Genomic DNA, 16,526 nt, shown 5'->3' with positions numbered 1-16,526 from the left:
AAAGTAGAGATACTAAACACAGATTTCTGAAACTCTTTCACCAAAGTAGATGAAGTAAATATTCATGAATTTGAATTGAGAATAACTGCAAACATCAGTAACTTAAAAGTACATATCCTCAGTCCAGTGAAGCAGCTTAAATCATTTAATACAGGAAAGGTTCCTTTCCAAGTACACTAATACAATAGCTCCATACTTGGCAATCATATACAGTGGCTCGGTTGTTGAAAGATCTGTTCCTAAATACTGGAAAGTTGCACAAGTCACACCAATACTGATGAAAGAAAATAGGAGTAATCCACTGAATTCTAGACCCATACCACTAATGTTGATTTGCAGTAGGCTTTCGAAATATATACTGTGTTCAAACATTATGGGTTACCTCAAAGAGAACAATTTATTGACAAACAGCCAACACAGATACAGAAAATATGGTTCTTGTGAAAGATAACTTGCTCTTTATTCTCAGAGAGTAATGACTACTATCAACAGGGGATGCCAAATTGATTCCATATTTTTAGATTTGCATACGGCTTTTTAAATAGTTCCTCTAAAGCAACTTCTCCATTGAACTGCATATCTGTGGAGTATCATATAAGTTGTGGGACTGGATTTGTAATTTCCTGTCAGAAAGATCACAGTTCATTGTAACTGACAGAAAGTCATATATCTGGTGTTTGCTGAGGAAGTGTTATAGGCTCTCTGCTGTTCCTTATCTATATAAATGATTTAGGAGACAATCTGAGCAGACTTCTTAGATTGTCTGCAAATGATGATCTCATTTACCATTTCATAAACTCATCACAAGATCAAAAATAATTGCAAAATGACACAGACAAGATATCTGTCTGGTACAAAACATGGCACTTGATTCTAAGTAATGAAAAGTCTGAACCCACCCACATGAGTACTAAAAGAAATCCACTAAATTTCAATTTCTCGATAAATATGTCAAATCTAAAGGCTGTAATATAACTAAATACTCAAGTATTAAAATTGCAAATAACTTAAATTGAGACAATCATATATGTAATGTTGTGGGGAAAGCAAACGGAAGACAGTGATTTATTGATGGAACACTTAGAAAGTGCAACAGGTCTACTAAAGAGACTGCTTACACTATGTTTCTCCATCATCTACTACAATACTGCTGTGTGCTGTGGGATTCACATCAGACAGAATTGACAGCACTTGCAAATAGTTCAAAGAAGGGCAGCTCCTTTGTATTATCTTGAAATAGGGGAGAGAGAGTGCCATGGATGTGATACACAAATTGGTGTGTCAATCATTAAAAAATAGGCAGTTTTTATTGTGGCAGGATCTTTTCGTGAAATTTCTATAACCAACTTTGTCTTCAGAGTGTAAAAATATTTTGTTGGAACCCACCTATATAGAAATGAATGATTATCACAATAAAATAAATCAGATCTCACAGGGAAAGAGTTGAGTGTTCATTAATGCTGTGCACTGTTCGAGAGTGGAATGACAGAGAGATAGCTTTAAGATGGTTTGATGAACCTTCTGCCAAGCAGTTAATTGTGAATTTCTGAGTAATCATGTAGATGTAGACATGGCATCCCAAGAGGAATGGTCAATATTCAGGGATATGATAGGAATGATCATTCACTCTAAAAATGTACACCTTAAGATCTGAGTGCATTTCTTCATCTTTGATACTGCGAAACAATTCTCCTAATGCACACTCTTTGCTTTCCATATTCTGAGAGGAACAAGTATGGACCAAAACAAGAAAAAATTGCCTAGTAAAGTTGGGCTCAAAAATGCATAACTTAAGAGCTATGAGCACTTATTCGGTAGAAGAGCTGTTTTTCACATTTGCTAAGATGAAAAAGTGCTCTTAGCTCTTGAGGTATGCACTTTGGATCCCATGTTTACTGGACATTTTTTCCCTGTTTTAGTCCATACTACAACCTCTGAAAATATGGTAAGCAAAGAACTTGAAGTAGAAGAGATCTGTTCTATGGCATTGAAGATGAAAAAGTGCTCATACCTCTTAAAGCATGCATTTTAAATCCCATGTTTACAACCATATGGCTGGATACTGACCATTCCTCCTGGGGGCACCATGTATAAAAGTACAACAAACTACCCTGACTTTCAGAAACTCAGACATTAAGTGTTGTAAATGTATAATAATAGTATAAAATAAGTGTATTTTGTCTCAATATACTATGCTACCCAGAAGGCTATTTGGTAGTGAGTGATACAGCAGGTACTCCAAGAAGAACTAACAAGCTCAATGAACCACGGTGACCATTTGTTAAGATCCATTCACACACATATTGACAAAAGTTTCATCAACAAGACAATATAGTCAATGTAACAACTATTTAAATAATACAAACATTAATGGTAGAACTGGAGATTTATTCCAGACTGTAGTAATAGCAAGTACAACCAAAAAAAGGTATGTTAATTATACAATGAAAAGACTCACGTTGTTAATTGACTTTTAGTTCAGCAGTTATCTGATATCTGCCTCCACATCATTGTAATTTACTTGATCCTTTGTTCAGTTATAACAATTTTTGTGACAGAAAACATTAATTCATTATACATTTATAACATATTCCTCCACAGATCTTTCTCAGCATGTATACATTTTCTCATAAAAGAAAGCCAATACAATGAAACAGTGAGATTTGTTTGCATATTTGTTACTCAGGCAGAACAAATAACTGACAAAGAAGATATTTTATTCCTTGTGTGCATAAAACAAAAAGAAAATCTCACAGCTTTACCTTTCCCATCAGTGGCTGGCGATCCAGTTGCTTTGCGAGTGCAGTAGGAGACAGAGTAGCTGGTGCTACGAGTGTGACCTATGGCACCAGTGTGGTGTGCCACAGGACCTCCACCCCCTTGATAGACACCCACTCCACCAGGACTACGTTTTCCACCAGTGGTCACTCCAACAGTGGACTCCTTGTTATTCAGATTTGGTGTTGACTTAAAAATTTCCTTCATGAAGTCAAGAGGTCGGAAATCTGATTCAAGAGAATCAACAGCTGCCTCTAATGTGAGTAGTAGCTCTGTTACATATCCCTAAAAAGTAGAGCATTATGTAAAATGAAATTCACTTTTAATTCTTTAAGTATACAAAAATGTAATAATAAAATGCATTTAATTCTGAAGAAGAAGGAAGAATAGTGGTTAGTATCTTGTCAGCGAGGGGGACACTAGAGCTAGACTGTGATTCTAACTTTGAGCAAAGTAAATAAACATCAGATACTTTACAGACCACACAAAAGTTTATAAATTAATGCCGGGAACATTTTTCTTTTACAGTCAGGGATAATGTACTAACTTATGTTTGTTTTGGTGTCACTTTGTTAGAAATCACTTTAAATGTCCCTATTCAAGAGAGAAAAAAAGGAGACTACACAATGGATAGTCGAGACAAGTGACATCAAGTGGGCAAGTATGTGTGGATGGAAGCAATTCACCAGTTTCACACTATATGAGTTTATGAAATAAAGAAACAGCTTTCCTACTGGACTGAAGATTTTGTAGAACTCAGTAGAAAGCCACTCTGAATGGAGGGAACTAGTCCAAAGCGAAATTTGCTTCAGACATACCCCAAGGAAGCATTATAAAACTGTTCCTGTTCACAACATGTAAAATTACCTTGAGGATAACATCACAAGCTTCAGGCAGCTGACTGGAAAAGCTGCTTTCAACAGCCTGCACCTGACAGCCTACACCTACACCTATGTTGTGCAGCAAAATTTAGGAATACTTGCAGAGGAGCAACACTTGGTACTGGGACAAAAACAAATTGTATGTAAATAAACAAACAGAAACCTTATTGTGAGCTTATGTGAGTGTTGATTAAACTATGGTCACAACCATGAAATATTTAGAAGTACATATTTACAGCAGTTCAAAGGAAAACACAACATCTAATCCCCTTATAATAAAGATGCTAATGGCCTTGCTGCAGTGATAACACCGGTTCCCATCAGATCACCAAAGTTACGCATTGTTGGGCTTGGCTAACACTTGAATGGGTCATTGTCCAGGTCTGATGAGAGCTATTGGAAAGTGCAGTGCACTCAGCTCTCATGAGATCAATTGAGTAGTTACTTGACTGAGAAGTAGTGACACCAGTCACAAAAACTAACAATGAGTGTGAGAGCAGTGCTGACTACATGGCCCTCTAGATCTGCTTCTTCGTCTTCGTCTTCATTTCTCCTCTATCCAACATATGGTCGGGTTGGGGTGTATATATCTGCTTCTGGCAACACCTAAGGGGTGAGGATGACATGGCAGACAGTCAGTACTGTTGGGATTTCAAGGCCTGTCTGGACAATGTTTGTTTGTTTATAGTAAAGGCAGATACCAGATTAAAATTTTATTGGGTGAACCATACGGAAATACAATTAAACCACAGGCTAGGTATTCAATCATTTTTTTGGGAGTGCATCCAGGACATTATTAGCTCTTGTACTAATATCTTTTATGCATGCACATTTACTTCACAGTGTCAACTGCTTTAAAAAATAATGCAAGTGATTCATCTTGAGAATGGCTAAAAGGTTTTCAGCTCCAATATCGGCACAAGAGCTAATAATGACCTGCATGCATTCCCAAAAAATGATGGAAAGTTCGATTCACCAGGAAACTTCAAGAAACATACAAAAGGGGTAGGTAGCTGACTGCTGTGTACACAGACAGAAGGTACACAGCCATACCAAATGAGGATACCACCATCCAGGCACACAACATGACAGGCACTTCCCGTTTTCTAATAGCTGCCTTCAGATTACAGAAATAAATACTGACGCTACCAAGAGCATGTCATTACATTGTATCCATCTGCCTACAGTGTTGTCTGCTGCCATAGAGAGCATTGACAATCAGGACTACTTCATTTCTGCAAATCAGATTGCAGGTGAAGATTTTCTACTGAGTGTGGACATAAGTAGAAACACTGATGACACTTTTTCCGTTCCACCAGAGTTCCATCTCAGAATTACATAAATTCTGCTAGTTCCAGCATTTCCAATGAGTTCTACAGTTGTGCCAGTTTGAGGCACTTACAGACTGTACATGATGTGACTTAATTAGAAACTGACAGAAACAGATAAGTTTCACTAGAACTGCTGAATTTAGTTTCTGGAGTATCTGATGGCTATCCTCAGATATCTTAACTAATTGTCCACTATACAGCCTAGCTTATTGTTTGACAACTCAAAGAACACTGGAACGGATATCAACGGTCACATGTTGAATATAACTCCATATATATATTCCTTAGTATCAAGAAGACTGAGAAACTCAAATGTCTATATATGTGTCTATACTCCACAAGCCATCTTTAAGTTTGTGGTGGAGGGTATTTCTGGGACCATGATCTTCTCCCCTCCTTTCCTTTTCCATTCACAATTGATATGAGGGAAGAATGGCTGTAGGTAAAGCTCCATATGGCACTACTTTTCTCATTGTGATCATTTCGTGATAAACATATGCGAGAGAAAGTAATAAGTTGCCCTATTCTTCTTGGAATTTAAACTCGTGAAATTTCAACAGTAAATCTTCCCATGATGCGCACTAGTGTCTGCCACTAGAATTCGTTGAATGTGACACTCTTCCGCAGAGTAAACGATCCCATGACAAACCTTCTTGGTAAGGTTCCCAGACTGATGAACAACACTCAAGAACTGGTTGAACAAGTATTTTGTAAGCCACTTCTTTCCTGGATATATTACATTTCCTTAAGATTCTCCCAACAAATCTCAACCTGACATCTGCTTTACCTGCAACTATTTTTATTTAAACACTCTACTGTAAGTTGCTCTGGTTGGTTACTCCAACGTATTTTACAGCATTTAATGTTTCCAATGATTTGTCACTAATGGAGTAATAGAACAGTAGTGCATCTACTCGACAATTCAAGTGCAATTTGTTAGACTTATTTATGCGCAGGGTCAACTGCCAGTCTCTGTTCCAATCATCAACCCTATGGAGGTCTTCCTGCCTTTTGCTAATATTTTGGCATTGCAACCTTCCTACAGATAACAGCAACATCTACAAATAGCCACATGGACTCTCCAACATTATTCAATAAAATGTTAATATAAACTGTAGAAAGTAGTGATCCTGTAACACTCCCTTGGAGTGGTCTTGAAATTACCTTTACATCTGTCAGTTTTGTTCCATTAAGAACAACATGATTAGTTCTATCTCAGTGAAGTCCTGTGCCCAATCATAAATCTGATCAGACACCTCATAAGCTCATATTCTGTTCACTAACAGATAGTGCAGAACTATATTAAATGCTTTCTGGAAATGAAGGAATGTGAGTTTAGGAAGATTTTTTTAAAGTGGAGATTTTTATTCTCCAATAATGTCATAAGTAGAAACACAAAATGTATTCCATAATCCAACAACAGATTGATGTCAACAATAAATGCCTATAATTGTGTGTCCATCTGATGACTTCCCTTAAAAATGGGAATGGCCTGCATTTTTTCCAATAGTTAGGTACCCTTTGTTGCTAGGATAAACTACAGCTAGAAGGAGACCATGTTCTTTTGCACAATGGTAACTTTTCTGGTTCTAATGCCTTTCCACTGTTGAGCAGTTTTAGTTGATTTTCTACTCTATTATCATTTATCTCAATACCTACCAGTTTCGCATTTGTGCCATGATTGAAAAAAGGAATCATATTATGCCATTCTGAGGGTAAAACAATTCTGGAAGACCAAGTTCATTATTACAGCCTTTTTTCTGTCATCTTCTGTTTTGGTGCCAGTATGGTCACTGAGTGATTGAATGGACTACTGCAATCTGCTTACTGCTTTATGTAAGACCAAAACTATTTAGGATTTTTAATCAGATTCACTGAATATTTCTCACATCCCTCTCCTCACATTCATTTTGGCACCATTCATATTCCGTTTGTCTATCAGGCTTTGACTTCACTTTGATTAGAGATAAAACTTTCTTTGTTTTCACAGCAACTTGCTAACATGGCTACTGAACCATGGTGGGTCTTTTCTGTCCTTCACAACTTTGCTTGGCACATACTTGTCTAAAGCTTATTTCACAAAGCTTTTGTGTTTAGCTCAAATACACTCCACATTTTGATCCTCAGAGCTGAATATTATTAGATGATGTCTATTAAGATATTTGGCTATTTCTCTCCTGTCACTCTTGCTAGTCAAAAATATTTTTCTACCTTTTTTAACATTTCTTGTGATACATGTAGTCACTGATGGTATCACAGCCATATGATTATTGATTTTCTCCACTATATTAACTGATTCAAAATGTCTGGATCTGTTAACTATTAGGAGGTCTAAGGGATTGTCCTCATGTGTTGGTTCATTAACTATTTGCTCAAAGCAATTTTTGCACAAGACATTAAGAATGATCTCACATGAATCCTTTTCTCTGACACCAGTTTTAATTGCGTGACTCCAGTTCTATGAAAGGCTAGATCATGTCTCCCCTAATTACAATAGTATGACCAGGAAACTTACTCATGATATTCTCCAAGTTGTGTCTAAAGTGCTCTGACACTACAACTCCTGACATAGGTGGTCTATAAAAGCATCTAATTACCATGTTTGAGCCACCTTTGATGCTAGCCTTTATCCAGAGTATTTCACATTCAGAATATGTAATAAATTCGCTACATGTTATTGAGTTCTGCTGCAATAAATATGCCACCACCATTGGCAACCAACCTATCCCTGCTATACACACTTCAACCTGAATTTAGGATTTCGTTGCTATTCACTTCTGGTTTCAAGCAACTTTCTATCCCTAACAACACTATTTGGAAACTATTACTTTTAATAGGTGATACCAATTCTGGGACTTACCATGGATGTCCTTTCCAGTTTGTTAATCTCATACGAACATTTTCTATTCAATACGAGAGGACAAACATTCTCTGTGAATAACGTGGCTGATTTATCTTCAATTTTGGCTGCTGAGTATTTGGTAATCAGGCTTTCTTTTCCATGCATAACTGTAGGTTACCTTGTTAATCAACAGACAAAACACTTGCTCATTTAATACACATCCACGCCTTCTTGTGCTACCTCCTCATTCAATTGCTGTAATTTTCAGCATGTTGCAGCAATTTATATAAGACATCAGTCTACATACAGTACTGCAAATATTTAACTAAGTTAACAACCAGATACAAAGATGGGACTTGTAGATCCTCAATATTTTGATCTACAAATGTTATACTTTAATGGTGTAAGTTTGAGTGTTCAGTCAAATAGTAGATTCTGTCTTTATGTGCAATATTTTCATGAAAGCTCACCATTAATGAACCACATTGAGAAAAACTGAGAGAAGTAAATTTATTCTGGCAATTATGAAACTAGGAAAAGTCAGAGTGACACAATTAAAAAAGGATAGAGGAAATGAAAGGAAAGTGAATGTCAGGAAAGAATATCTACAATGAATAGTGAAATTTACAAACATTTTTCAGTGCAGAAAAGATTGCCACATTGAGAGACAGTTACCTGCATATCCTCTCCTTGCTCTGCAACAGTTTCAACCAAACGAGACAAAATGTCGGACAGCATACGGGATGTAATTGGTACCCTTAAAGCTCGAAACACCTGTAAAAATGTGATTTGTTACTGTCATGTAACTTAGTTAACAAAAAGCATAGTAGTTCCAATTAGAACTGCAATTTTCTTCACAAAATTAAAAGGTAGACAAGGTGTTTTCAGTATAGTTTGAAAATGAAACTTTTAGAGTTCAGAAATCATTACTAGTCTGCTGTTTATAGTTTTTACAAGAATGGAGTTATTTATGGAATTATGATATAGTTAAGATATTTCAAATGTGTTGTGCAAGGAATAAAGACTAGTAGCAAATGCCACAAAAGAAAAGTTAGTTAGTTGGTACGACTGGTTTGAGTTACCTGACCTGACCACTGGCACAAAAAAGAGAAAAAGACTGACAAAAGAAAATAATGAACTTTTGTTGTGAAAATGTGGATCTTTACAGGTTGTAAAATTTAGTGTAATATTGAACTTAAGATATTATGAAAATGGAGAAAAGAACTATCAAAGAAAGCAGAATAATTTACATCAATAATTCTAAATTATATTCACCTAACAATAAGTAAAAATTAAATGAAAAAAATTGAAAAAGGAAACAATTTATTGCCCTGGAACATAAAAAGAAAGTTGAGCTAACATAGGTATATAAAGAAGTAGTACAGTGAAAAATCAGTTATCTAAAAAGCACCTGAATATGAATAAATAAAAAAAAATAAAAATACAACTGGACAAACTCATTATTCAAAGTAAACAGGAAGAGAATAAAATAAAATAATGGATATTGTGCTCTTGCAAGAATAATGCATCATCTTAACACTGAGTCACAACAGAATAACAGGCACTCACAATAGAGTGAAAGAGCATTTTATCAGTAATCTAGCCACATCAGATATACTTCTAAATGTCACACATTATAACTATGACCTCAGGAGTAAAAGTGACTTCTGCTAATGAATTGTATACCTTCTTATATTTACTGTAGCACTGATACCATAATTTAACTATTGCTGTTGTGGTCTTCTGCCTGAAGACTTGTTTGCATATAAGTCTATCATTTGTAAGCCTGTTTCTTTCTGAATAACTGGTGTAAACTACAACCATTTTAACCTGCTTGCTGTATTATAACTTGACCTCTCTCTACAATCCTTCCCCTCCCCCTCTCCCCTCTCCCATCCAGTATAAAATAGGTAAGGCCTGCTGGATGCCTCTGAATCTGTCATATCAACTGAACCCTTCTCTTAGTCAAGTTGTGCTATAAATTTCTTTTCTCTCCATTTTATTTCAGTACTACTTTATTATTTACTCAATCTACCCACCACATTTCAAAAGCCTCCATTCTCTTCTTGAATATTACAGTAGTATGCATTTCATACATATTGTCTCCTTGTATGAACTGTTTCATTGTCCACTTTCACTTCTGTACAGGGCTTCACTTTAGACAAACACCTTCAGAAAAGACTTCATAAAACTTAAATTTATATCTTATGTTAAGGAGTTCCTGTTTTCCAGTGATGTTTTCCTTCCTATAGCCAGTCTTCATTTCACATCCTCTCTACTTAGACCATCAGCAATTATTTTGTTGTCCAAATAGAAAAAATCATCTATTATTTTTAGTGTCTCATTTCATAACCTAATTCCCAATGAATCATCTGATTTGATTCAACTTCATTCCATTACCCTTATTTTACTTTTATTGATGCTCATCTTGTAGCCTTTTTTCAAAACATTACCCATTATGTTCAAATGCTCTTCATTGTCCTTTACTGAATATGAAAGAATTACAGTGCCATCTGACAACATCTAAGTCTTTTTGTTTTCCTTCCTTAACCGTAATTCACTCTCCAAATTTTTTTTTAGTTCCCTTTACTGCTTGCTCAATGCACGGGTTGACTAACATTAGGGATAGGCTACAGCCTCGTCGCATTTCCTTCTCAAGTACTGCTTCCCTTTCATGTCCTTCTACTCTCATAACTGCAGTCTGATTTCTGAAAATTAGGTATATAACCTTTCCCTCCTTGTATTTTATCTCTGCTGTCTTCAGACTTCTGAAGTGTATATGATGATAGACCCATAACATTTTGCTCCTCATACTATGCCCCTGTTATTTTCAGAATTTCAAAGAGTTTATGGTGATAGGATGTGCCCTTGAACTAACAAGGAAAATAAGAGGCTAAAGAGAAGAAGCATCATGACTGGGGAAGGGGGAAAGGGGGGGGGGAGAGGGGGAGAGAGGGAGAGGGGGAGGGGGAGAGGGGGAGGGGGAGAGGGGGAGGGAGAGAGGGAGAGAGAGAGAGAGAGAGAGAGAGAGAGAGAGAGAGAGAGAGAGAGAGAGAGAGAGACATCAATGAGCAATGTTTGCATGCTGAGAAAATGTTTTAGAACTGGAAAAGGGTGTTAGCAAAAGAAAGGAAAAGGAAGATTATTGAATCAAGGAAACTACATTAACAAAGCAAAGATGAGGAAAGCTAAATGGGAACAGATGGTGAATACAGCAAATGGAAGGGAAAGGTGGGGTAGAAAGGAGGAGGCTGATCTTAAACCAGACAAAAATAGGAGGAAAGTAGGTTGAGAAAGGAAGTTGTGTGATGATAAAGTTAGTTTCACTGATATCATTCTGTACAATACTTTGTCTCTTTGAATTCCTACAATACTTTGTCTCATTGAATTCCTTGAACTCTTTGCTGTCATCTCACTATCCTCCCTCGTCCCACTTTTTTGACTTCATATTTTTATCCACTCCCTTTAAACTTTTCTTCTTTTATTTCTCCATACTTTACTTATTACTCCTTTTTAACTGCTGGAATTTTTACTATCCTCTTTCTCCTGCTGTTCAAAGTTGTTTTCTCTCCCTAGTGTAGTCTGGCTCCTCCCATCTATCCCTTGAGTTGGTGTCATACATCAACTCCCCTAGATCCCGAACTTCCTAAAACAATTCACGATGGATAGCCTTGTTACTAAATTATTTCTGTATAAAACAATAGTTGCAGAAAATCCACCGTGTTAGCATTTCATATTCTTTGAATATGCTGTAAATGGTACACTTGATATCTGTTCTGTTCTGTTCTGCTGCTTGTTACAACAAACATAGTGGAAACAGTGGTCTATAATTTTTACATCTATAAATTTAACGAAAACAAAGCAGGCAGAAAATAAATCTTAAGAATATGCATAAAAATGTAACATTTATTAATATTTCACTTTTATATGAAGGACATTCACTTGCGCTATGTTACCATAAATAATGGAGTCTGAGAGCAATTCTGCATTCTCAAGAGCCATCCTCATAACTTACTTTTATTTCACAGTATGAGGAAAACATTTACAAAAAAAGCCATACATTATAATCAGTTTCAGGTAGTTTTACAGTGGAGGCTACATAATCTATCTTACATGTTTCCAGCCACTTTTTGCAACTCAAACAACTTTATGGCAGCAGTTTCCAACGAAGCCATGAAATGTAGTATTAGTTACCTTAGAAATATGATGGTTATTTGCCATATGCTACTTATAAAGCGAAATTTATTAGATTAGAAATGTGAATATTAAAAAAAATATTCAGAATTATGACTGAATTACATTATTGTGCCTATCTTACCTGGAGTGAACGACCAGCATAATGCCTTGATGAACATGATAAGCCAAGTTGAAGTGCTGTTTGAGCCCAGCGTTCACTAATCAAAGCATGTGGTAGTGATTCTCTGAATACTCTTAGCACATGCTGCAGGAAAGTATCAAGCTGTTCTACACTACGCACTGACCAAACTTTTGCAGTAATATCTTCATAATTCCAAAGAGGCTGATTATGCCTATATTAAGACAGAACATAATAAAATTATTAACTATATTCATCCATAGATAGGTCTTGAGTAAATAAGAAATTTGAATCTATTGCCATCTATCACCTGGAAGCTATGAATTCTATAAGAGACTTGATGACATCCTGTATTGGCATGTTAGGTCCTGGTTGTGGACCTGTCCAAGCTGTTGCATCTTCTGGTGTAACAATTACTGGTGGTGTTGTACCTTGAGTCAATGCAGCATTACTTGATGATTCCCCTGAGGTAATGTTACAAAAACTATATTCACACAATTGACTTTAGACAACACTATATTTGTCACAATCTATCAATAGCTAAATTAATTTAGTTATTCAAGACTCACTTAAGAAAATATTTATACTTCTTTTAAAAGTGCTCATGGAAATAAAGAGTTTACTTCTTTGAACTCTGTAATGAAAAATGTGTGTCTTCACAGACTACAGGTCATTTTTAATTATTGTTATTATTATTATTATTATTATTAATTTAGCGTTAAAATAGCTACGGTTTTTGCCCTACAGCAGTTGCAATACATTTTATCCTAATTACAGATTGTTTCAAAGAAACTTCAAATTCTCTCTCTCTCTCTCTCTCTCTCTCTCCTTTTTTTTTTTTTTTTTTTTTTTAATAAACTCCTTTTGAAATCTATTCCAGAAAATATTCTCTATAAATTTTTGATTCATTCTTTCCTCCAAAATGGCATTTGAAAATACCTACAGTGTCATTATGACTTGTTATGCATCATATGATTCAGATTTTTCTCAGTGTTTAAGGATTTGTCTTCTAAACAGATTATGTTAACATGCTGACAGATTGTGCTTAATTTCTGTTTGAAAGAGGAAGCCTGCAACACTTCTGTGACAATAAACACCACTAGAATTACACCCTCACTGAAAAAAGAATTTTGAGGCATATGGCTCTCAGTGAATTTAAATGGCTGACACACACAACAAAAATGAATAAGACACTGAAAAAGTATGCTACAGCCTACGCTTACTTGCACACAAAGCAAGCTTCCACACTGTTAGAATTGCATACTTTGCACAGTTTCACAGTATTCTACAATGCAGAATTACATTCTCGGGTAGCTCAGCTGCTAGCTCAGTAATCCTCCTGACCCAAAAAAGGGCTATAAGAGCAATGCACCATGCAAAACAGACTGACTCATGTAGGCCCCTCTTTCAGAAGTTTTCCATTCTCCCTCTCTCCTGTGTTTTTATTCTAGAAAATTTGTAAATATGTGACGAAAAACATCAGAGAGAGAAATAAAAACTGTAACACAGGTAGATGCCGTGTTTCTTGACTTCCACAAGGTGTTCGATACAGTTCCTCACAGTCGTTTAATGAACAAAGTAAGAGCATATGGACTATCAGACCAATTGTGTGATTGGATTGAAAAGTTCCTAGATAACAGAATGCAGCATGTCATTCTCAATGGAGAGAAGTCTTCCGAAGTAAGAGCGATTTCAGGTGTGCCGCAGGGGAGTGTCATAGGACCGTTGCTATTCACAATATACATAAATGACCTGGTGGATGACATCGGAAGTTCACTGAGGCTTTTAGCAGATGATGCTGTGGTGTATCGAGAGGTTGTAACAATGGAAAATTGTACTGAAATGCAGGAGGATCTGCATCAAATTGACGCATGGTGCAGGGAATGGCAATTGAATCTCAAAGTAGACAAGTGTAATGTGCTGCGAATACATAGAAAGATAGATCCCTTATCATTTAGCTACAAAATAGCAGGTCAGCAACTGGAAGCAGTTAATTCCATAAATTATCTGGGAGTATGCATTAGGAGTGATTTAAAATGAAATGATCATATAAAACTGATCGTCGGTAAAGCAGATGCCAGACTGAGATTCATTGGAAGAATCCTAAGGAAATGTAATCCAAAATCAAAGGAAGTAGGCTACAGTATGCTTGTTCGCCCACTGCTTGAATACTGCTCAGCAGTGTGGGACCCGTAACAGATAGGGTTGATAGAAGAGATAGAGAAGTTCCAACAGAGAGCAGCACGCTTCGTTACAGGATCATTTAGTAATCGCGAAAGCGTTACGGAGATGATAGATAAACTCCAGTGGAAGACTCTGCAGGAGAGACACTCAGTAGCTCGGTACGGGCTTTTGTTAAAGTTTCGAGAACATACCTTCACCGAAGAGTCAAGCAGTATATTGCTCCCCCCTACGTCTATCTCGCGAAGAGACCATGGGGACAAAATCAGACAGATTAGAGCCCACACAGAAGCATACCGACAATCGTTCTTTCCACGAACAATACGAGACTGGAATAGAAGGGAGAACCGATAGAGGTACTCAGGGTACCCTCCGCCACACACCGTCAGGTGGCTTGCGGAGTATCGATGTAGATGAAGATGTAGATGTAATGCACATGAACATAATACCAGCAAAAAGACAAACTCCATGTTCAGTCAGTAAGGACAACAGCCTTTAAAACCTCCATTACAAATAGTGCAATACCACTGTACAACAGTCTGCCACATAAGATTAAAGTTATTTCTTCATTTTCTCTGTTTCACAAATTCCTAAGGGCATTCTTATCAGATCACTGCTTCTATTCAGTGGCTGAATTCTTAAACCATGTTAAGTACAACAGACATGAAGCAAGAATATACTGAAACTACTACTGCTGCTGCTAAAGCAAGATCATATATAATGAATTTATTGTACATATACCTTAAAACAAAGATGATGTGACTTACCAAACGAAAGTGCTGGCACGTCGATAGACACACAAACAAACACAAACATACACACAAAATTCAAGCTTTCGCAACAAACTGTTGCCTCATCAGGAAAGAGGGAAGGAGAGGGAAAGACGAAAGGATGTGGGTTTTAAGGGAGAGGGTAAGGAGTCATTCCAATCCCGGGAGCGGAAAGACTTACCTTAGGGGGGGAAAAAGGACAGGTATACACTCGCACACACACTCATATGCATCCGCACATGTGTACCTTAGGGGGGAAAAAGGACAGGTATACACTCGCACACACATTCATATCTATCCGCACATACACATGTGCGGATGGATACGAGTGTGTGTGCGAGTGTATACCTGTCCTTTTTTCCCCCTAAGGTAAGTCTTTCCGCTCCCGGGATTGGAATGACTCCTTACCCTCTCCCTTAAAACCCACATCCTTTCGTCTTTCCCTCTCCTTCCCTCTTTCCTGATGAGGCAACAGTTTGTTGCGAAAGCTTGAATTTTGTGTGTATGTTTGTGTTTGTTTGTGTGTCTATCAACGTGCCAGCGCTTTCGTTTGGTAAGTCACATCATCTTTGTTTTTAGGTATATTTTTCCCATGTGGAATGTTTCCCTCTATTAATTCATATCATGAATTTATTGTACAGTTATAAACCTACTGTTACAAGTCATTTCAGTATGAGTTAAAATTTATGCTCACAGCATTTTCCCCCCTTCTTTATATTTGCTTGAATTCTTTCTCAAATGTGTGAGAACCTAGAGGCAAAAATGGCTGTGGAATAACATGTGGTACCTTTCATCATCCTTTATATTTTGTACAAGAAATGATAAATCACAAGTTTAAAAATATCAGTTCAGTACACATACATTTTTAAAATCAGTTAGACAATTTAACACACCCATTGTATGTATTTTTATCTTATTCTGGATTTTCGTACATAGAAGCAATTTTGAGCTAACAACTTCAAAGGATATTGTGGACAGCTACCCATCCAATCTGGAACTCACCTCCATGGGTAGATACACTGGCAGCAGGAGTAGCTGCTGTTCCTGGCAAATTGGTTGGTATAGGACTGTGAAGATAACTGTCAAATTCTGCGTTTGGTTCTATAAATTAAAAAAAAATCACTGAAGATTAGTCCCATATTGTTACAGCTATAAATTTATTAATCAGTAGATATACAGGGCCTGAATCATGAAATTCTGAATAGTAATGTAGTTTTAAAGATGAGAAAGGTACAAATAGTGTCAAGATTTCAGTTATAATTAATATGTACCATAACTAGTCATCACAAATATAGCTACACTCTAATACTTAGCTATACTCTAATACTTCAGTTCTTGTTTTGATTGTTTGCTCTCAGTTCAGTTCTGTCTTCCATGTAGTAAATTCTAAATGAAGCTGGCATAGTCCATATCAGTTCATGTAAGAAA

The 16,526-nt window shown here is 36.6% G+C and overlaps 1 protein-coding gene across 1 annotated transcript in view; it reads right to left on the bottom strand.

The window, feature by feature from the left end:
* LOC126469923 (protein furry) overlaps window positions 1-16,526 on the bottom strand; it is a 1,144,124-nt gene that overhangs the window by 121,119 nt on the left and 1,006,479 nt on the right. The window contains exons 33-37 of the mRNA XM_050097322.1: window positions 16,101-16,199; window positions 12,458-12,611; window positions 12,151-12,361; window positions 8,508-8,606; window positions 2,763-3,063 (exon numbers count right to left, since the gene is read on the bottom strand). Of these exons, the coding sequence (XP_049953279.1) occupies window positions 2,763-3,063; window positions 8,508-8,606; window positions 12,151-12,361; window positions 12,458-12,611; window positions 16,101-16,199 (864 nt within the window). The remainder of the gene's footprint in view (window positions 1-2,762; window positions 3,064-8,507; window positions 8,607-12,150; window positions 12,362-12,457; window positions 12,612-16,100; window positions 16,200-16,526) is intronic.

The sequence above is a fragment of the Schistocerca serialis genome, chromosome 1 (assembly GCF_023864345.2).
Source record: "Schistocerca serialis cubense isolate TAMUIC-IGC-003099 chromosome 1, iqSchSeri2.2, whole genome shotgun sequence".
NCBI classification, from domain to species: domain Eukaryota; kingdom Metazoa; phylum Arthropoda; class Insecta; order Orthoptera; family Acrididae; genus Schistocerca; species Schistocerca serialis.
The sequence above is the reverse complement of the archived record's forward strand: the minus strand, read 5'-3'. Positions and strand labels throughout refer to the sequence as shown.